At 39.2% G+C, this 22,847-nt stretch overlaps 1 protein-coding gene and 2 long non-coding RNA genes across 3 annotated transcripts in view; 1 reads left to right on the forward strand and 2 right to left on the reverse strand.

Annotated features, from left to right (window-relative positions):
* LOC100865342 (homeobox protein abdominal-A homolog) overlaps window positions 1–3,908 on the reverse strand; it is a 41,890-nt gene extending 37,982 nt beyond the window's left edge. Inside the window, exon 1 of the mRNA XM_003691181.4 lies at window positions 2,185–3,908. Within this exon, the coding sequence (XP_003691229.2) occupies window positions 2,185–2,938 (754 nt within the window). The 5' untranslated portion in view covers window positions 2,939–3,908. The remainder of the gene's footprint in view (window positions 1–2,184) is intronic.
* A 5,098-nt stretch (window positions 3,909–9,006) lies between these two features.
* On the reverse strand, window positions 9,007–9,750 carry LOC147656224 (uncharacterized). The gene is made up of 2 exons (XR_015294687.1): window positions 9,592–9,750; window positions 9,007–9,435 (listed from the first exon to the last, which is right to left on the reverse strand). It is a non-coding gene; the product is annotated as an uncharacterized LOC147656224 (long non-coding RNA).
* Window positions 9,751–14,774: 5,024 nt separating this feature from the next.
* LOC147656225 (uncharacterized) lies at window positions 14,775–16,498 on the forward strand. The gene is made up of 2 exons (XR_015294686.1): window positions 14,775–15,603; window positions 15,709–16,498. It is a non-coding gene; the product is annotated as an uncharacterized LOC147656225 (long non-coding RNA).
* The last annotated feature ends 6,349 nt before the right edge of the window (window positions 16,499–22,847 follow it).

A 22,847-nucleotide genomic window follows, 5' to 3' on the forward strand; every position in this document is an offset into this window, starting at 1 on the left:
AGCTCCAGGCCCGTTCGTTACATTCTCGGATGGAGGACGCATCGTCTCGCTCGCGACCACTCATCCAAACGATTGCGACGACGATAAAACGAAAAACAATGGAGATCGGTAAGTCGAACAGCTTTTAAAAATACACGAATGCTTTTTCACGACATTGCCGACAAGTACGCGATGTTGACGATAGACCAACTTGCTTGTCCGCCACGAATACACGCGGTAAAACGCCGTCGGCACTTTGTTCGCGTTAATACTGCCGCAAACAAAGACGCTTGTATACAAGCTGTACTCGGAATGCATTATGCGAGACACGGAAAATAGCTGGTCGCTGGAACGAGTAAAGATTTCAAGTCTAACGATGATCACGTTGCGAATACGCTCTTATACCGAGGAACGCTATTGTTTCTTTAAATTGAAAATTTACAATATTCTTAAATGTTGGTTATCTTTTCCCGTTGTTACGTTGGACAATTATGAGATGAACAAAATGGAATTTTGTAAAAACGTAAATTAATACACGCGTCAGAGATTCGGTTTGAAAATTATATTCACAGCTTGAGATACAACGGCGGTACTTTTTTTGTGTTACGAACTATGTTTTTAGAATTTGTATAGAATCCGTCTGATTGAAAATAATTACGAAAATTCTAAATACATCTTATCCAATGAGATTATCGCCTAATTAATATCGAAATTATATAAAAACAATTGATTATATTTTTCGTTTCAATGGTAATATATTTAAATTAAACTTTTAATATTAATTAGACTAACTACTATTGCATTTATATTGCCGATAACATTTTCTATTTATTTTGTATGCAAAAAAATTTAAAATGAATTTTTATTATTTTGAAAATAAATAAGTTATATCACTAAGAAAAACATTTATCAATATTAATTCTCACTAGTTAGATTAGTTTTATTATAATTACATTTTACACCGCCAGTAATAGTTTATGTTTGAACGTGCTTTTTATGCATTTTATGGAACATTCGAGGCATAACAATGTTCTAACAAGTATTCTATAGTACCCCCTGCGGAAAGAATAACTACAAACACGTGTATCGTAGGTCAGTTTCCATTTACCGTTCGAGATTGAAGTGTTTGTCATTTCCAATTAATCCGATACAGATTGCTTTTGTTTTTTATGCTTTTTCAATGTAATTTAGAATGTATTCTCGAATAGACGATTTCGTTATGTTCACGAGAAATAAAAATATAAAAATCTTGCATGAAAATAAAGATTAATTTTCATCAATTATGTTTTTTTTTTTTTTTTACGATTTTGATTGACAATAAAATGATGCAATATAAATCGATTTTATACGAGACAATAAATTTAGATTCGAATCACGTTATAATTGCTTCGTTAATTTATTACTACTAAATAAACATAGTCGATATTTTTACTTGCAAATTGGTGCCAGGACTTCGTGACTAGCAATAAGTACAAGCATAAATAAAAGGGAGGAATTCATTATTTTTTTAACAATCGTAATACTTGTATTTTTGTTCAACAATGTAGATTCAATTGTTTCATTATCTTTGACGTATTGTTAAAAGATCCGACGCAACGCGTGGTTATTAATGCGCGATGATAACTGAAAGATCATGTTCAAATAAACGCTATAATTATCGTTTAATTCTATTATTGATTCCATTCTCATAGATAATTTAACGCTATATTAACTGACGGTGATTAAGTTCGAATCGGTGAATCAATCTTGTTTATCGTCGATCTACATCTTCCATTAGAAAAGAATGAACATTAACGAAACACGATCACGCAATACGTACTTATTTGAAATTGATGATATAATAACGATTAATTTAGTTCGCACAAACTAATTCACTATAGAACGATGCATATTCGAATAGAATTTCATTCCACTTGGTTACCTAAACAATTTAAATACGTTAAAATACTACTACTATATTTTACCATCAAATTAAATACACATTATACGAGCATTAAAGAAAAATAAAAAAAAATAAAAATATCGATATTTTTATTCTATTACCCGATATCAAAATTTATACAAAATTTCGAATATTTCTATATCTACAATTAACGATTTTAATAGCTATAAGAATATTCATTTATATTTATTTATTATACGTGGTATTAAAATAAAAATATCGATGCGTAAAAATTACGGTAAAAATTAGAAAGAAAGACTTACCGGTGATGGACATCCATGGATATCGCGGTATGTCCGAGATGCTGGGTTGTCCGGTGGTAGGTTGCTGGCAGGACGTCAAAGGATCGACGACGGCCGATGCAGCGGCGGCTTGATGATAGAATTGTGCAGCGGCGGCCATGGAGGCGGACGCGGCGGAAACAGCAGACGAAGCCGACGCGGAAGATACCAGGCTACTAGGTGTAGCGCCATTCTGATGATGATGGCCAAGGGTATAATTTACCATTGGATCAGCGGACGTTGGTGCAACATTTCCAGTGAGGCTGGCGGTGTAACGGCAAGATTTGTCGCCGGCGGTTGCAGCGTCGACGGCTGCGGCCGCAGCCAACGCTGCGCTCGAAGCCGCGGTCGAACCAAATCCTGGCACCATGCTGGATGTGGCGCCGAACGCTGCCGCCGCGACCGCTTGTTGTTGCTGATGATGATGATGCGCCGCTGCTGCTGACACGTATGGATACATGCTGGAAGTTGTGCGTGCCGCCGGTGACGTAGAGGCCGAACTTCCCGAATGCTGAGGACTCGAGCCCGTCGGGCTAGGGGAATTGTGCTGTTGCGCGTAATTCACTGCCGCGGCCGCGACTGCAGCCGCGGATAAACTCGATTCTAGGCTCGCGGTTGCTGGGCTTGTCGTGCACGCTTGGATCGTGCCGGGATTCGCGCTCGAGAATAATTGTTGATGATGGAATTGCTGGTGGTACTTAGGTAGCATACTATCGATTATGAATTTCGAACTCATATCGGCTGTAGCCGGTGCCGATTTCGGATTCGATGCCGAAGACACGCCCGGACACGGTGGCCGGGTTTAGTGTCTCAACACCGACACCGTGCCGGCAAATCTGCCGGCTGCTGCCTCATCTTCACGCACACTTCCACGCCAATCACCTTTTCTTGTATCACAAGTTATCAAATAATATTCTCTCGATCGATTTTTGATCGACTCGAATTCCTTTCGCACCGTACGCACGCACTCGATTATTGTTCGATTATATTACTCGGTTCCTCTTTACGATCACGCCGTTTCTTTTCACTTTTCGTATTTGTAATTGTTGTCGTGATAATTCTCCTTCTTTTCTTCGTCCTCCTTCCTTTTCCGGCTATCTTTCTATTTTCTCTTGTTTATTCGTTACCTTTGACCCCCCACTTTGATCGCCACTTACGCAACTTTACACATTATCACTGGAACGATAACGGACGCGGGCGGAAAAGGATATCGCTAGTAGGCGGATGATCGCGATTACCGGATAGCTTGCGACGGCAGACGGTACACGGGACGTTTCCAGATCGTTCGTTTCTCTCTGTGGCTTATGCTTTCGGATGATCGTGTCGTCGATCACACACCGGAGCAAAAGAGCATCCACCGTCCAGGTATGATTTTCGGGACGACGTTACGATTCCTTTATGGTAATTACGATTCCTTCCACATCGAGATGACGAGCGGCAATAAAGCAGCGGGTCTTTCGTCGGTCAGGCCCACCCAGCTGATCCAACACAGCGGTCCCAGTGAGAAAATTGGGCTGCGACGGCGATCGAGGCGACGGCACGAGGAGAGAGAAGAGAAGAGAAGAGCGTGGCCCCTGTCAGGTGTTAGAAGCCGTTTCTTGCGTACTTCTCGGATAGTCGACGAATCCTTTATGGGCCATGCATGAAGGTACTATAGCCCCCTATCCCGAACGCCGCGTACTACAACCCACGGCCAGCTAAATGTAACCCCTTACAATAATGGCGCCGCTTGTCTCTCCGTTCTGTTCCCCCCTCTCTTCTACGATCCTCGAGCGCGCTGGGGTACCAGCTGGTAAACAGAGTCGACCAATCGCGCCGCTCCCTTATCCGAAGTGGACCAATCGCGGCCCGTCTAGGCGCGCCAAGATGAATGGTTCTCTCTCTCCACACTGACTCGCCTCTCTCTGATCTTCGCTGCTGCCTATGCTTCCAACTCTCTCTTGTTTCTTTTCCGCTGCTGCTGCTACCTCTCGTTCGTTCTCACTTCACTATACCACGCTCTCGCGCTTCGTCCATACCACGATTCTCTTCGTTTTGCTCTCTTCGCCTCTATGTGTTCAACACCGCTCTACTCTTTTCTCTGCCAGTGCAGTCCTGTTCACCACGTTGCCTTATACCCTATACTGTCGTGTGCAGCCTTCAGACGTCTCGCGCGATACTTTTACTCTCTCTCTCTCTCTCTCTCTCTCTCGCGCCACTTTTTTTCTTTCTCTGTTTTTCTCTAATCTCTACTCTTTTCTTTCTCTACGCTCTTTTCTCTCGTTCACTCTTCCTTGCCGCTCCCTTTTTTTCGTGCTTTACTTTCTAGCGAGCCAGCAGTTTTTCTGATGATTAGCCTCGCACGCGTTTATCCACTTTTTCCGACGTTTGATTCTCCTTTATTTTTATACCTCTCGCTTTGTCTTGTTTCTCTTCGATCTGGTCGTATTCCTCTTGATCGTAAACATCACGTCATCCACAATTTCTTCAATTTATAATTTTTTTATCGATCGTTTTAATTATATCTGTGTAACTTTCGATTTACGCGTGAGTTTGCGTACGTCCGACGGCCACTGATTCATCTTTACGAGTTTTCGCCGAGTGTTCTTAAACTTCTACTCCCCGATCTTTTCCTCTCTTATCATTTTTCTTTTATTTCCATTATTTCTTCACGTTTATTCCCAAAAATTCTTATTCCTAATTCCTCTCTTTGAACTGATTGTTATAGAACTTCGTTTTATTCTATCGTATCCATATACATATATATATTTCACAAAAATATTCATAAACTCGTCGAATCGGTCAATTAAAAAAATAAGTAATATCACGATGATCGTAGATTTCGTAATTACGATTCGCTACACGAACATCTCTTTTCGATTCCTTCTAAATGGCGTTCAAATCTCTTTTGATTCAGCCAGAACTGCGTATACCTCTCGTTTTCTCCGTTCCCGCGAGGAATATGCAAGCGAACTCTGCCGCTTTTCGCCAGTGTCGTCTGCTCGACTCTTCGAAACCACTGAACTCGTCCCGGTCGGGATAGCGGCGGCATTCCTACGTTCTCAGAGTGGTGGCGAAGCGTTGGGGCAAGAAGCGAGCTCGCGGGCTCGGAGAAGAGAGGGTACAGTACGACTACTTGCGGTCAGAGGGGAATCGAGGGGGCAGTCTCGATGGAACATCACGCGCGCGAGGGTGCACAGGGGCGGGAAAAGTTCTCGATCGCGAGATTCTTGTCAATGGAGAAAAGAAATATAACCTCTATTACCATACGTGATACAATTCATTGTATTTTGACAATGAATGTAGTCGATCAACGAACGATAGTATATCTATATTAATCTAATGAAAAAGGAATTTTTAATTTTTAATTATATTTCACTCTTTGAACGATTTCGTATATTTACTTATATAACTTTGCGTCATACTATATTGTCTTGTACAGTGTATACGCAACTCTACTGTATCGCGTTCGTTAAAGACCTCTTCTCAATTGATCGCGTTCCTTTTTCTGTCTCTTCGCGGGACGAGCAGCGGCTTCATTACACTGGATGGTTCGGTTTAAATATAACGCGGCTTGTTTGTTTTCATGCTGAGACTCAATGCCAAGGGGTAAATGGCTGCTCGTATTGTACGCGGTGTACTACACAATAGTTCCTTCGTCGCTTCTGATGACGCAACGAAAGAATTTTTAACGAAAACAGGGCGAATGACTTTTTATTTAATTAAGATCTGTTTATTAATTTTTTTTTTTTTTTGCACGAGATAATTAATCGAACGATCAAAAAAATACATTAGTTCCGTCGGGTCTTTTTGATCAATTTTCAAGTTAAAATGGTTAAACTTACCTTGAATGCTGCTATCCAATCCTGAAACAGAGTATAAATAAAATTCTCATTAGCGAATCATTTTTAAATTATTTTTTGCGAAGAGATAACGTAAACGGCCGATTTTAATGACTTGGCAGTTTTTTTTTTTTTTAATAATTCGAAAGTATTTTAATCTTTTTTGAACTAAAATTTATAAAAATTATTAATTATTTTATATCAATTTAATTATATCAACCATTGTTTCTTAATAAGTAAATAAATTACACTGTTTCACTAACAAATATTCAATGAAGTAGAATTAAAAAAGGCTTTAAAACTTTTTTTAATTTAATTAATACCTCGTCTACTTTCTTTTCCAATCTTTAAAAAATTAATTTTAAAAAATTACCAGACGAGAGAAGTATACGATATATATTTTTACACGAATTTAATACACGTCCTCTTTCAAGGAAACAACAATCCATGGAATTCGAATCATTTGATTTATCCCATCGATTAGAAACTACTCCCCACGAGAACCCTTAATTTCGAACCGTCAACAAAAAAATTGGGAGCCGGCGTGGATGAACAGGCGTGGTCTTTCAGGTATACTCGAGCCATACGTCAGAATATGGAAAGCGTGTAGATGCCTCCGAGGCTAATCTATGGAGATGAATGTCCCACCCCTGGCAGAATCCACGCATCGAGACCGCTCGATCTTTTTAAGACACCGCCTGTTTCCCGATGATATCCAACATGGCCAACCTCGAGGTGTACAAAAGGAGAAATGCCTCGGCGCCCTTTGTAGCCCGAGACGATAGATGGAACGATACAGAAAACGACCTAAACAACGACCGATGGTTGTATATATATATATATATATATATATCCTTTTCTTATAAGCGGGACAACATGTGAACTGGTTTAACCCGTGTCGAGAAAACATTTATGAAATTAAAGAAAGAGAAAGAGATAAAAAAAAAGAAATGTATCTCTTTCAATAATAATGGTTAAACGATCTTTTTTTTTTTATAAAGTTTTTCTCTCATCATCGATGACCCAATAATTCCGTATCAGGTCAGATTCGAGACAGATCTGACAGATTTCATTAACAAATTCGATCCAACAACAACAACGTTCGAGAGAGAGAGAGAGAGAGGAGATCGATCCAATTATTTCGACGATCGTGACTCGACGATCCGAATGCACAGTGTCGCGTGCACGATATCGTACAGCTGTATTCCACGCCGTATATACCTGTCTCGAACATCACGGGATATAAATTGCGACCGTGGCACAAGGTGGAAGGAAGACACGCACAACAACCACCGCGTTTGGTATGCGTGCCTACGAGAAACAGCGTCTGTTGGATAAAGTGACAAGGTTCGTTCTGGAACCTTGGAAATGCGAATGCCATCGAAGAGAAATTTCGAAGGGAGAGGGGGGGATGGAGTGAATTTCGAAGAAAGAAGAAAAATTGGGCGGTGGTTTCTCTGTTGAACGATGGTGCAGCTCGGGGTAAACTGCGGGGTGACGCCCTGACAATCGGGACCAGAGGCACCTATCGCGCCATCTTCGAGGAGATAAAGAGAATTCCCGAACTACAGTTGGCCGTGCAAGGTAAACGGTTTATCGGACTGTCGATGAATTTTTTTTACAAAAATTAGGGAAGAAATGCGAAGTAATTAAATTATCAGATTTTCAAGATTAAAAATCTTTGTTGTTTATCCGTGTGAATGCTAATTTTTTTTTTTTCTATAATATAAAAATTGTTTCTGCGTAGGAAGAAAATACAAAATTATAAAAATCATGTGTTATATTTTAAATAACGATCCTTTCAATAATAAGTTTCAATCAAATTTGTTAAGTATGTTTATCGTATACACCGGCATTTTCTTTGCTTGATTATTGAAATTCTGTTGTGAAAGATTTACAAGTATTGCGAGTAATTAGACGGCGAGAGGGAAATATCCGGATACGTTCGGGTTGTAACGTCGAGTGAAGTAACAATGTTGTGTACACACTTATTATTATACTTGAAACCGTAGTGGATCGAAGTTTGCGATAAGGTGATTTGACGTACAAATAACGTTTCGCTGGAGGATCGGTGAAAATTAATTTTCAACAAGTATGGTACTTTGTGATATTTCTAAAAGCGATCCTTGGCTTAATTTAATATTTAACGATGGAATCGGGAAAGTATTAGTTAAAGTTTCCAGAATTATCGAAATTATCGAAATTTTACTTTAATTATCTAGATATAGGGCAATCTATATATCTGGCGATATAAATTACAATTTTTATAACAACGATGTAATTTAATCATATTTTATCGCATAATGATTCGCTTCGAATTATCATTTGAATATTATTAGCGATGATTATTAATAATAATAAGTAATATAAATACTTGGCTCGATGCAATAGTTAAAAGAAAATTCTTGTAATTTAGCCGCGCGATACGTTGAAAGTAAAATAAAAACGTATGAAAAGTGATACATTAATATAATTTATTACGATAATAGATATTGACAAATTTTGTACGATCTATTATGCAAATTGGCCTCAATTTAATGAGAATGTCTTGTTTTTACCTGTTTTATCTAATCATAAAATATACATTATATCGGCATTTATCGCATAATATACCGCCAATTAAATCACACAATTAAAAGGCAATACACGGTCGTATTATGGATCGACGTCGCGCGGTCCGTTTTGCTCGCCACTGTTTTACCGACTCGTTTTCTCTAACTCTCGTTTACCTAGCGAGAAAGAATTTGCGGGGCTTCGTGGGTATTTTACCTACAACGTGATCCTCCAAAAAACTTTCGAATATCCCGAATATCCTTCTAATTTTCGTGCAATCACGATAATGAATTTGAAACGTCGAAACCTGTTACCTGCTACGTGAATTCTTCAAGTGTATCGTGCATATATTTACGTACAAAAATCATCAAAAAAAAAAAAAAAAAAAAAAGAAAAAAAACTATCCTTGTTGAAAAATACTATTATCATGTAATCTCATACGAGAATTGTAAAATATATTTGCAAATATTTACATTACATTTTCATCGCGTTTAAACAGTTTCTCTTCAGAGTATATCAGTTTCAGAATCTGTAATCAACATTATTTCCAACACGGTTAAAAAATTAACAACGAAAGGCCAACACGTATCGTATCGTTTAACACGTTTTACGAGGGCGATCTGCTTGGTCGCAGATGGGAATTCGACCGGAATCTCTCGTTTCGAGCGATAAAACGAAGCACAGCAATCGAAGGGCGAGAAAAAGCATGAGGGCGAAGAAAGATTGGCCCTGAAACGCCGACGAGGCACAGATAAGAAACGATCCCGTGACGTTTCGCGGAGATTTTTCTAAATCTCGGGAGGAAGGTGAAAAGTTTGGCTCCAGCTTTCGATGAGGAAACACGTGGAACAAGTTGTTGCTGAAATATACAATACTAACGTGAGTAATTATTATTTTTCTTTTTTTTTTCTTACACGAATTCATCGAGGAAATTTTTAAAGAAGAGAGAAATAACTTTCTGAAAATATAAACTCGTCCGGTTATTCAAGAGTTAATCTTATTATACTTATTATACCGTTAGTTTCTCGGGTATTTTCCGAATAATCGTACAACTCGTTGTCTTAAAGTATAGGTAGTACAGTAATAACCGTCGTTCCATGAAAGTGGGATATAATTTTAATCGTTCGTTCCGTGTACCCAAGCGACCATCTTTTTCTACCTGTGTTCTCGCGAGCTGTAGAAAAATGTAACGTAATTTGTTAAACAAACCTCGCGTTGTGAAAGAGCGCACGAAGGGAGCCGAGAACGTGGCGCGCATGGCCTGTCATTACGAACAATTTTATTAACGCTTCCGAGAAAGTACGGTGAGACCGTGATGCACGAATATGGTGATTACGGTACGCTCCGACAATTGGTCAGTCAATTCTTGGAACGTAGCGGTAGTAATAATTTTCCACGTTATATCGAAAAAAATATCGAACCTTGGCACGCGGCACATGGTTGAATAATAACGGTGATACTGAGAAAAAAAACTAGATGAATTTTCTAACTAGATAGTTTTTTTTCTTTTTGATTCTGCAATAATTAAATGGAACGAGATATATGTTTTTATTATAAAAGTGTCAGAAGCTGTTTGCATCTTGCTTTCGCATGATTTAATTCCATATCGTATATTTCTATTCCTATTGGTGAGACGAGATTATGCGAGTTCGTATCATTGTAACAATCTTTCGTCATTAAATTGCTATCTAGATTTCAACTGCTATCAACACCGGTTTTTCTTGAAATCGATAAATATTAATACGTATGTAAAATTTATTTCGCGATATGTTAATAATTGTTTCGCTTAATAAATTCAATGCAAATGTATATTGTTTTTATTAGCTGACTCTACGGGAATTTGATAAGAATAACAGCTTTTTGTAAAATGTGATGCAACTATGTCTGATTTAATGAACAAAATTGTTCCGTTCAACCTTGATAATATTTTCTAAGTAAACACTTCAAATGTTTATTTTGTGTATATACTTCGTAAATATTATTTCGCGATGTTATCATCGAGATTAACGTAAAATATCGATTCACGTATAAGAAAAAAAGATCGTTACTTAATATACTAAGTTACTACGTTACTTAATATACATTGATTATTACTACTTCACAAAAACATGTTTTATAATTCTTATTACGATTGATTTGATCCACGTGTGCATTTTTCTACTACTCAAATCAAATCCGTTGTTTTCAATTATTTGAAAGTACGTACGCATGCGCGTACTCGCTCGTGAACGGTTTTCGTGGGTTCTTGTACTGCGCAGGCGCATCGCCCGCTTCGGGCGAACGAAACACGATGGAATCGGAATCGTACTTTCGCGATGTATTTCTTTCGAACGAAAGAAGATCGAATGATACGGAAGCGAACGACCTGGTAAACGGCGAGCTGCCAAGCACGTGACAGCTTGACAGACGCGACGCGACGCGTAGTGACGTAATAACGTGGCGGAAGGTCCGGAACGCGGGACGACAAGTGTGTGCGAGACAGTGATGGTGCACCTTGAACGAGGCGAGCCACTTAACGACGTTAGTTGGAGAGAGTTCGATAAAGGATAGGTAGAAAGACGGAACGAGCGGGTTTGTGACTCGATGCGTTTTACTGCTGCTTTACGTCGGTTTATTGCGCCATCAAAACGTAAAATGTGCCCGGCCGGGAAGCGTGCACACGCGTGGGTACACCCCCACTTATACTTTTACCGCTGACTGCCGGTTAAACCGGCTGACATTTCCCGATTTCTTGCTACGAAGGATATTTCGGCTTGCCTGTGCCGATCTAATTTTTCTTTCTTATCTTACTCGCTCCTTTTCGTAACTTGGTTTCTCTTTCTTGCTTATCATGCTATTTCTTATAGGTTAGAATTCTTTTGGCGGATATACGTTCGGCAGTCAGTTTCACCATTATGGAAGAGGAAGCGAAGTGAGTAATTTCACACTGAAACGATACATTGTAAATTTCTTTGCTTCGATTTTATCGAGTCGGTAAAGATCTCACTTATGGTACTTATGTCACGATTACCATTTTTCTTTACCATTTTCGATTCAATGTTGCATGCAAGATACGTTGCATTTAAAAAAACGCAGTTTCAAATGTAATTTTTAAAATTTTCATCAGTAATTGATCGTAGTTGTCCTAGACACCGTTACTGCGACACTGTTCTTATCTATGTATGCTTTTTTTTATAAACGTTTCTTGTTCTATTTTGCTTCCATCGAATGAAAAAAGCCTGGTTCACGTTTTTTTTTTCGTGCCGTTGATTTCCATTCCTAATTGCCAATGTTAATGATATTTAAAATAGTTGATATTTAAAAAGTTGTTGATCGATATTATTCTCTTTCATATTATATCGCTTACACATATAATAAGGATATCATAATTGATATAATCGAATCTTGCGAAACTTTTCATCAATTAAATTCGAATCAATGTTTTCGTTTTAAGCAAATATCGATCTACTATATCGATCTAAAGAGATCGAATAATTGCGAAGTTATATTCCTCGAGAATCTTGGTCGCTCTAAAAATTGAGGAGAGGAAGGACGCCTCGAAACTGGTCCGAGGAAATATTATCTCAGAAAATGGCGATCCTCGATGCTGGCCGGGCATGTCGCGCGCCATTACAACGTTTTGTCTGGCGGAGAAAAAGAGAAAGGCGGGCGCATTCCGGGCTGGCGATTTGCGTTTCGCCACGATACCACGGCGGACGTAGATATCGGGACGGCGGTGCAACTTTTGGAAACGGGAACGCCCGTTATTGGGAAATTTACAAAGACACATGGTCCATAAATTGAAGGGGCGCGCGCCGCAAATTTTATTAATCGCGAAACAGGCTCTTTCGCTTCGATTTTTGCCTCTCCGTTTTTTTTTTTTTTTTTTTTTCCACCACATTCTCGATAACGTACGATATCGCCCTTAAGTTAGTATCGCTCGGCCCTCTTCTTTCTTAAAATCCACGGCGCATGGTAGTTTTTAAATTTTATTTCTACCTCGCTTTTGATTCAACCGTGTTTTCGAGAAAACCTGTTTGCTTCGTGAAGAAGATAAGCTCGAAGTTTCTCCTCTCCAAGATAAATTAGCATTAGTTTTATTACGTGTATATTTTTTTTCAAATTTAAATCGCACAGTCCCGACTCACTACTCGAAGTTACATTGCTCGCCACGATTAGGAATGTGCTTTCGCAATTCGGATACCCGAATGGAATAACGAAAGGAAGTCACACGAATGAATCTACGTGTGATGATTACGTTTCAATGCTGATTTGTTACCTCATACGTTTCAAGGTTGATCGTGGTGTGGCCTTCGAGCTAACCAAAAACTTCGTTCCCTGGTAACAAAATTATTTAATTATTTTTATTGATCTTTGTGAAAATTCGATTCGTGTTAAAAATTCTCTACAACGACGAGGAGTGTAATAGTGGTAGGAAAAAAGCTGGAAATCTCGTGCGATACGGTAGCGTCATCTGACGGGGGGTGGTGGAACAAGAATAGGCTCTCCCTTCTGTTTCGAACGCATCGCAAACCCCTCTGCACGACCGACCGGATCGGACAGGAGAACTGATTGGCGAATCCTCCCTTGCACCCTTCCATCGTGTTTCCAGGATACCGTCAGAGATACATAGTTCTTGAAAATCACGCCAGAGCGATCGCAGGGGAGCAAACTTTGCTACGATATTGCACGAGTTGAACGATTAAAAGATGAATTATTATTAAGTACAATGACAATTTAATTGATCCTATTATAATCAGTGTATTGTAAAAAAAATCTCCTTTCTATTTCTCTATGTTTTCGATACATTTTGAATACGTAAATATATATATGTATATATAACATGTAATCACATTATGGTTTTTTTTAAAAAATAATTGCAATAATTATACACGATAAATGTAAATTGCATTACTCGAAAAATTCATTAGACCAATAATATTGCAAGTAATGCCAATTTCAACAGATATGGATTATTTCCAATAATATTTTTCTCCTTTATTTGTCTATATTGCGTTGGAATAATCGTTATTTCCGAATTTACAATAAATATTTCCATTGTGAAAATGGTGTGCATACGGAAAAAGTGCGTTTCAAATGTACGGATATCGTTCACGATTCACTCGAAATCTCGAGATGAGAAACGGCAAAGAAGGCCAGGGATAGGAAGTGGAATGCATCGGCGCATAGAAGGGGAAGCGTAACTCGCGACATCTATCGTCGCTGAAACGAAATGCCGTGGAATCGACTCGCTCAACAAAGCAGGCACACTGCTACGAAAACGTTCGTAAAATTTTAACTACTTAATAAAAATGTTACGAGTTACTGTCCCACCCGTCGAATTACCATGAAGGTCTAGGTCTCGTTTCACAGGGGAAATTTTCACGTATCTTTTTTCTCTTGTGAAGAACAAAAATAGAATCGATAGAATTTTTTTTCATCAACGATTTTTTGTTATTGAGTTGAATGAATTTAAAGTTTATTTATTTCCTCTCTAATAATCTTCTCGATCGAAGTAGAAAGTAGAAACAAAGTGAGAAAGATATATTCCGATCTATCCAAGACTAAAAAATTATTTTATCTCTGAAAAATTTCATATTTTTACAGTGTTGGCGACTATTATAGGAAGCGTGTTTATTGGCGGCGACTTTTTAAGGGCGACATTGAACGGAAAGGAATGGTCTGTGCCGTGCAAGGGTTGTGTGGTTGGCCTTGTAGGGTCGTTTGCACTGTTCTTGACCGCATGTAGCGGTCAACGTAGATCGTGGTCCTTCGAGGAATGCATGAATCTCGTCGGCTGTACGTGTATTATGCTCATTGTGCACATGCAGCAAAGATTTTCTCCCTTTTCAAACCACATGCTCCCTCGCTTTAAACACCAGACCTTTTTTTTTTTTTTTTTTTTTTTTTACCAATATAGCTTCTTAAACCTTTTCTTTCACAATTCCCCTGACCTTTACCAAGTCAAATTCTATTGAAATTTAAAATTCTAACAATTGATATATCTATCATAAATAACGCACTCTATGAACAATTTCATTGATCAAGAAATTCATTTTTCACACAAAAGCAACGCGTTAGAATTGTCCCTTTTTATATTTTTTAAAAGATAGGGAAAAAAAAAAAGAAACAGTTCTTACAAATAAATAATTAATCGATGAAAATCATTTAAGATTTAACATATCGTTCGTTATTCATTCAAAAATGGACTCACATAATTTGTAACAATTTCAGATCCAATCCCATCCATTAGCTTCGCGCAACAAGCTGGAACTATGGCGGGCGAACAATGGCGGTTCGTTTAAAGAAAAGAACGCGCGAACGAGGCGAGGCGTTCGTCTGTCCGTTATCGCGGTGAAGTTACGGCCGATCGATAAGGTTAAGAACCTCCGTTGGATTTACGATGTCGGTCGAGGAGGATGATCGGCCGCGATTGCACGGCCTTGTGTCGTAAACCGGCGATGACGCGGCACACATATGGATATACACGGGACACACGACATATGGAGTCGTCTCGTGCGATAACGACTCTTTGGAAATCCTGCCGATTTACGGGCGGAAAAGCCTCCAAGCGCGACTCGAGCGCCCTCTCGAGACGGCCACGTACGATTTGTTTTATCGCTCTGTTAAAATGGTTAAGGCAGGTCGTAGGAATTCTTTTCTCTTCTTTCGAGATTGTATATTAAAAATTTTACGCCAGGTAACGTAATCGAAGAACTTGAAACAAATTGTAGCAAGCATTACACGAATATTTCATTGTAACCGAATTTAAGTAAAAATTTGAATTTTAACATTCATTCGTGAAAAATCCATCCATGTAAATGAAATTATTACAAAATGATTTAAAATTTTTTAAACGGCAATGTTATTCTATGGAAGTTTGTTTTTAAAGTAAGGTTTATTTTTATGATCATTTTCGAGGATCCTGCGGATCTACGTTGGGAAACGTAGATTCGAAGGTCGTGACGGCTATAATCTCCTGAAAATTCGAAGGAAAATCCCAAGGAAAATCTGTTTTTAAGCAGCCGTAGGAAGAGTTTCTTTTTGGGTAAGTCGGTGAATTTTTATTTCTATTGTACACTTATTTTAAAATATACTACTTTAACCGAAGAAAAATTTATAAATTTAACGAAGATGATAATTTTTATAACAGCATTATAACAGCTTGAAAAGTCACAAATAGCAAAGACTTGCCATTTATAAGAAAAGACAAGAGGAAAAGTAACTACGTTTTTACACCACTTTCCGCGTCAAATAAATGGAAACGCGCCCAATTGATTCCAGCTGTTTACTATCCTTAATAAGGCATTAACTTAATCGTTTCTTCATTTCGTAAGCAAAACTTGGAGCACGGTGGACCGTTTTATGGGCCATTAAGCTCACCTCGAGTTGTCGTAAAAAAATAATTCGCCCATAATCCGCGCGGCTACCTCGAGGAAAACGCGCGGTTTCCACTCACGTCTCGCGCGTGCAATTAAAGCGATTCGATTTGCCCGGCGAATTTTAATTATCGTCTCCGCGCGCGATTAATAAACCGCATTCGTAAAAATGTCGCGTCGAAAATAATTTCTCGCCATGATTAACGACATGCTCGCGCCGCAGTAATTTAGTTTAATTTATACGCGTGTCGAGTCACGCGAGCGTGTCGAACAGCGACGACGAAAAAAGGTGGAGGAAGAAAGGAAGGAAGTGGAATGAACGAGGAAAAAGAAAGGTGGATGGAATTGAGCGTAGCTAGGATGAGACGTTGTTAGCAAAATTGAAAGCTTATCAGTAATTGTGGTGGCGGTTGCAGACAAAGGAGAGTAAAAAGTTCATCTAACGATTAGGTTATGTTTGCTAATAAACATCGACGTTGGTAGTCGAGATTCTGAATATCTGCATAAGACAAAAAATCTTTAACGTTATAGAACTCGAAGTAATACAAATATCGTAAATTTTAAGAATTTTTAATTTTTCACTTCAATAGATTTAAAAATAAATTTATCTCAATTCATTTTTATAAATTACAAAGAGACAAGTGGACTCAGAAATGGAAACAGAACAAAAATACGTACGTACATTTTTGAATTGAAACTATCACTTTGTGCTCGAAGTAACAATCAGTAGACAACAATAATGGCGTACAAATAGAGAAGCGTCGATCAGTCACGATTTCACAGTAACACGAAGATCCAACGGCGCGAGACCAGAAGAGGAGAAACGAAGAGCACGAGATGCAATTCACCGGGAGGAAAGTATAAATTAGAGGATCGTAAATCGGAATTATTTCGGGAATATTTCAAATATCAAGCGAATTTACGTCGCGCGAGCGTTACGTGACGCAAAAGAGCGCGACCGTGCTCTTTCGAATAATAACGGTTAAACATGATGTAACCTCGCTTTATGGGAATCGTAGCATTATTTTACGGCGTTCGTCATTCAGTTCGTTCGTTGACCACCTCGAGTCGACACTGATGCCATTCCATTCCCCCACTACTTTCCAATATAAACATAGAAACTATGAGGTAAAAATAGTCAAGATGATTCTCCTTTCCTACTTTTGCTTCTGCTCGAATTTCGCACGGTCTGACGATCAGAAGTGTGCTACGTAAGTAAGTACCACTTGCATCAATCGAGAAATATATTATTACAGACAAGTAACGAGTAATGGAAGAAAATTCGATGTGCATATGATGAATGAGGTTAGAATTAAATATTTTTAAATTTAATTATAATCAGCTCTCTAATAGTACGTTATTTTTTCTTCGAGTGAACTAGAATTTTTCAGATTTTATACATTTCGTAATACGTCAAATTCATTTTTAAATATCCACCTTTAAGCTATGCAATAATTATACAAACGTTTGCTACACTATCAAAAGTACAAATTCGATCAATCTCCGATCACAAGATTAAAATATTCGTTATAACTTCTTCAAACGATTCCGTCTTCAAAGAAAATCCTTCTCAACCCCCATCCCGCCTAGAACTGGCAGCAACCGATCGACCTAATCTCCAGCAACCGATAAAAACGAAAGCGAGGCCGAACGAATGCTCGTTCCGCGTGAATTCAGCCGCCGGTTCGCAATCGCGAGGGTGACGAAGCGAAAAGAGGCGGAGAGAGAGAGAGAGAGAGAGAGAGAGCAGCGAAACCACTGTCGCTACCTATCAACGAATCGAACAAGGATGCGCTCGGCCGAAAACCAACGGTGCGAAAAGAGACGGCGAACCATGGTGAAGGTTGCCACGCACCAGACAAGGATGCGCCTATCGAAAATCCAACGGAACCAACAAAGACGGAAACATAGCGGCGGCTTACAGGAAGCTGCCGCGCATCTGACAAGGATACGGCTATCGGAAATTCAACGGAAGCAACGAAGACGGAAATATAGCGGAGGGTTAGAGGAGGCTGGCACGACAACGACGGGGGTCAGAGCGGTTCGGAAAAGGATATAAAAGGAAATATATGGTAATGTGACCAGGGTGGCTCTCTCCACGGGGGTTGCGGAACGAAGATAGGGGTTCGAAATCGCTCTCGCCGGGGGTTGGGCGTGGTGGCTGAACCCACCCTCCTTCCCTCCCTCCTTCCTGCCTTCGCCGTACTCCACCCCCTCCAACGCCCCCCTCGGCTGCAATACCCCTCCAGACCGTCTCTCTCTCTCTCTCTCTCTCTCTCTCTGCAGGTCTTCCACGGAACGAAGCCGTGTGCCAGCATGCCGGTCGATACTTTGGGGCCGGGTGCCCGACTGGCGTCGCGACGCTGGAATTCCGCGCTCGTCATGGCCGCCCTTAGTGCCCGCGTAACCGACGTCTGGCTGCGCCCTTCCGATCCTCCATCCACGAATTCGATTCTTCTCGACAAGTCGTCTCGGTGAGTTTGTTCGACTTTGTTCCTTTCCTCTATTCTTTTATTTTTTTGAAGCGAGTCGATCGGCTCAGCGTACATTTGCACGAGTGTATATTGCACGTACGTACACAAAGATGGACGGATCGAGAGAAATTAAGGCGAGTAGATTTAAGCGTTGAGGAGGTTGTTGTTTGAGATTGTGGTAGATTGGTTGTGGACAGTTGGTTGTGGTTGAAGGATTAGAATTTAAATATGGCGGAGAGAGGTTAAAGGGGATGAATGTATGCTTGTGGTGAGAGGGGAGGAGGGAGGGAGGGGAAGTGGGGATGTAAGAGTGATTGATATCGACGATATTTTTTAATTGGGAGGGAATTTATTTGAACGTTTGATTTTTCTGAATTTCTTTGGAAGTTGGAATATAATAAGTTGAAGGGGATGAATGAATTCGAACGTTGGATAGTTTTTAAAAGCACATTAAAATATTTAGAATATTTTAAACTTGTTAAATTTTTTATATATCGGAATATGATTATTTAGAATTTTTAGACAGGTATATTCTTTGATTTGTACGTTCGTGGATGAATAAATTTTCGTATTAATCGCGACAAATTGAAATTTATCGTGGAATAATATTTTTTTTTTTTAAATACGACGAATTATTAACATGATTTTACCTTCGAAACGGACACGAAATTTCGGCAGGGGAGGAGGGGGGACTATGTTATGAATATGAATAAGAGAGAGAAGAGAAAAATAGAGTCTTAATATCGTGGTAGATCGAATTTCTATTTGTTTTGAACCTTCTCAAATTACGTCCGTTTTCTCGTCGTCCAGAACGAAAGTATGGACAATTAGATCCGATGAAACTTTGAGTTAATTTCCTCTTCTTCACAATTCATTATTTTTCCACAATATTTAATTTCTACTTTTGACATTTTTTCTCTTTTCTTTTTTATTCATTATTCATTATAATAATTCATTTATGAAATTTTATATGGAATATATTTGAATGTTTCTTAAATAATTCAAATTGGATTCAATTTGTCGTTGAATTTTTTTTTTTTTTTAATTATTTAAAAATATTGCCAATTATAAGAAATAATGTGTATTCTCTAAAGAAATTATCGATTAATTATTACATTGAGAAGTCATATTGATCAAACGTCTTTATAAATCACAAAATGGAAAGAACGGAATGACATTTATTTTGAAGATGTACGATTGTTTACGCAATTTGTTTATTATGAATCAACTTGAAAAAGTTAATTTAAATACTAATCGTATAACCGGGTAATAAAATTAAAAGATTTATGAAAAGTGAAATTGATTAGTTTGTTTTCCGTCTGTCTCGCATAAGATTATAACCCTTATCCAATCCTTTGAGATTCTTTTACATTTCAATTTGCCAATGCATCGTTCACCCCTAAAGCAACGTGTCCCATATCCCATCAATTCTTTCCGACGCATAATTATATACAATTTTTCGATCGAAAAAAAGAAAAATTATTTGCTCCAGCAAAATAATTTCGAAACGATCCAATCACAAATCTTAAATCACAATTTTTTTTTAACAATAATAATAAGCCCGTTTCCATAATTAATCCTAAAACTAAAAATATCGACGAAAACGTGTCCGAAAAATTCCAGCAAAACACATTTCTCCAAGTGGCGGCGCACCGTTGGCCGGCCACGTCGAAAATCTGGATGGAATCGCGCTCACCAGAAGGAGGAGTCAAGTTGTTTATTTGATGGTGTCGTAAAAGGCCTCTTTATGTTTATCTCCCATTTAAAACGCTCGCATAAAACCGGCGACCGCGCGCACGAACTATCAACCGGCCATAAATCATCGCGTGAAACGGAGCACGTTCGAAAGTCAACCTCGATCCGTGTTCCACGCATCGAGGAAAATCGTTCCCTCGCGATGGCCGTCGCTCGATGGCCTCTCTGCGCCCTCTCTCGCCTCCTCCACCTCTCGCCTCCCGTTCGAGGATGCAAACGAGAGTTTTGGTAACATGGTTCCATGTTGAAATGCAATTTGGAGGGAAGAATGTTGAGAAGAGGAAATATTAGTGCGAAGATCAGGTAAGGTTGAGTCAGGCAATTTACAACGGGGAATTTTTTTTTAACGATCGAAGAAATCGAACTCGAAATTTAGTCGAGCGGAATTTTTTTGAACGATTTATTGGAATAACATTCGGCTGGTTTTGAGACAATTTTTTTAATTATATTTATTTGGCGGTATTTTGGAGATTATTTCTGAGAATTTTGAGAATCTTCCTTCCGATATACGGTGATATAAATTTAATTTTGATGGTAATATTATAGCAGAGACGAGATAACGCGTTTGCTGTAAATCGTGACTGACACGCGGAAAATAGAATAGAATTCGCGAGATATATTTCGATATTTCGAGGGAAAGGAAATATTTACGTAGATGGAAATACAGCATTTCAAGAATAACACTATTGCACATCTCGAATAAATTTGAGATCAGTTCAAGGAAAGCATGAACTAACAGATTTTTTTGGACACACGATAATTTTCGCACTTACCCTTCACCTTCATTCGTGTGATCCTTATACAATCGATGGTAGATATCGTAAAAAAATGATAAAAATAATCACAAAAATTCCACGAAGAAATTCATTTTTACCACGGTTTATTATCGATTTAAATTAAATTTTTCCCTCGTCGAGATAATTTTTTTTCAAACGAAAATAATTTACTTACACCGGATTAATATACACAAAATTCTCAACTCGACACGGATATTCCTACGATCGAGACGAAATTTTTTTTCACGATTCGTCCACCGTCGTTCGTTTCCTTCAACTGCACCCGGTTCTCGAAAAATTCTCTCCCCTTTTCCCAACTCGTTACCTCGGCCAGAATTTCAGGTAAAAAAAAAAAAAAAAAAAAAAAGAAAAGGTATCTACTTGCTTTTAAGCAGCCGTGCATCGTGACCTTGCAGCGAGCGCGCGGCTCGAACGCAACCTCAAGGACGCAACACGTATCTAACAAGCCTAAATTACGATCGTTCTCGATGCTCATGCAAATTGGAACGAGTAACGCGTAACAGAATCGGGGGGGAGAGAGAGAGAGAGAGAGAGAGGACGGCAAAGAAATTCGCCATGTTGGACGTCGTACAATAAAGTCATTCGACGTTGCATAATTTAATCTTTATATATATATATACTACGAGCTAGCATCATCCAAGTCGTTTGAATTTTGGAAAAGATTATTCCTCTTCTTTTTTCCTCTTCTTCTTCTTCTTCTTCTTCTTCCTTCTTTCCTTCTTTCTTTTTTCGTTCGTTCAACCGCCACAGGAAGCCACCTAAGCGATATTTTCGAGGGAATAGTGGAGCCATCTCGCGAAGAACCGCAACAAAAATGGCCGTTCGCTTATCGATATCGTAACTTGCGAACACTGGAAACGAGCCCCCTCCCCTCTCCCTCTCCCTCCCCGTACCCCGCGTTTGTTTCCACGAATTTACGTCCCCGCTTCGGAGATACGAGCGCGCACCCTACGTGGCTAATAACCACGTTGCAATTAAAATTATGCCGCGTTTATAATAACGAAATTGTTTTAGATTAGAACGCAATTCTTTTTTTTTTTTTTTTTTATTTCTTCTTCTTCCTTGGACGTTTATAAATATATGGTCGTTATAGTGCGTTAGAAATACAGATACACAACTCTTTACACCTATTTAAATTAACTATTTTGCCCATCCTCGAAAATTGCCCACCTCGAAAGAAAAAACGGCGCAAAGAACAGAGAGAGAGAGAGAGAGAGAGAGGCCAAGGTCGCGGGTGATGGATTGTTGAGAAAAAGGGTTGTTTTGTACGTTTTTACAGCGAGCCGAAGGCCACCACCGTGTCGAAACGCCAACCCTTCCTTCCGTACACGCAATCCTCCCCCCCCCCTCCCTCGCCGTCCCTCGAACCTTTAAAACCTCAAGGGTTAACTGCCAAGCCTTCCCTTTTTTTTCTCTTTTTTTTTTTCTCCTCTTAGTCAGGTAGCAATTGAGAGGGTGAAAAAAACGAGCTTGCGTTATTACGCGTTCTCGAGGAGGAGGAGGAGGAGGAGGAGGAAGCAAGGTTTCTCCCTCGTAACTGCCTATCCATCCGCCTAACTCGTCCCGAGACCTTGGTTCCTCGTAAAGGGGTAATCAGCCCCCTCGAGCCGGACCTTGACTCCTCGCCTCTCGTCTCTGTCCTCTCTTTTATGTGCGAGACTCCCTGTGACAGGGTTTAGGCCGGGTTTGTGTGTCATGCCTCGCTTCCGTCAGTTTCAAGTTTGTCTACGAAACACGCGGACGTCATCTCCGTGATTCGTAATCGTGATTTCGATAATTCTTGGTGTTTGGGAAATGAAAATTGAAAGTAAAAGTGGATTGTTTATTGTGTGTGGGTTCGGCGATTGGGGTGAAAATTGTGACGCGAATGTGTTTGAATTAATTTTT

Source organism: Apis florea, unplaced genomic scaffold (genome assembly GCF_048593485.1).
Source record: "Apis florea isolate Af1SG1 unplaced genomic scaffold, ASM4859348v1 contig_37_pilon, whole genome shotgun sequence".
Taxonomy (NCBI): domain Eukaryota; kingdom Metazoa; phylum Arthropoda; class Insecta; order Hymenoptera; family Apidae; genus Apis; species Apis florea.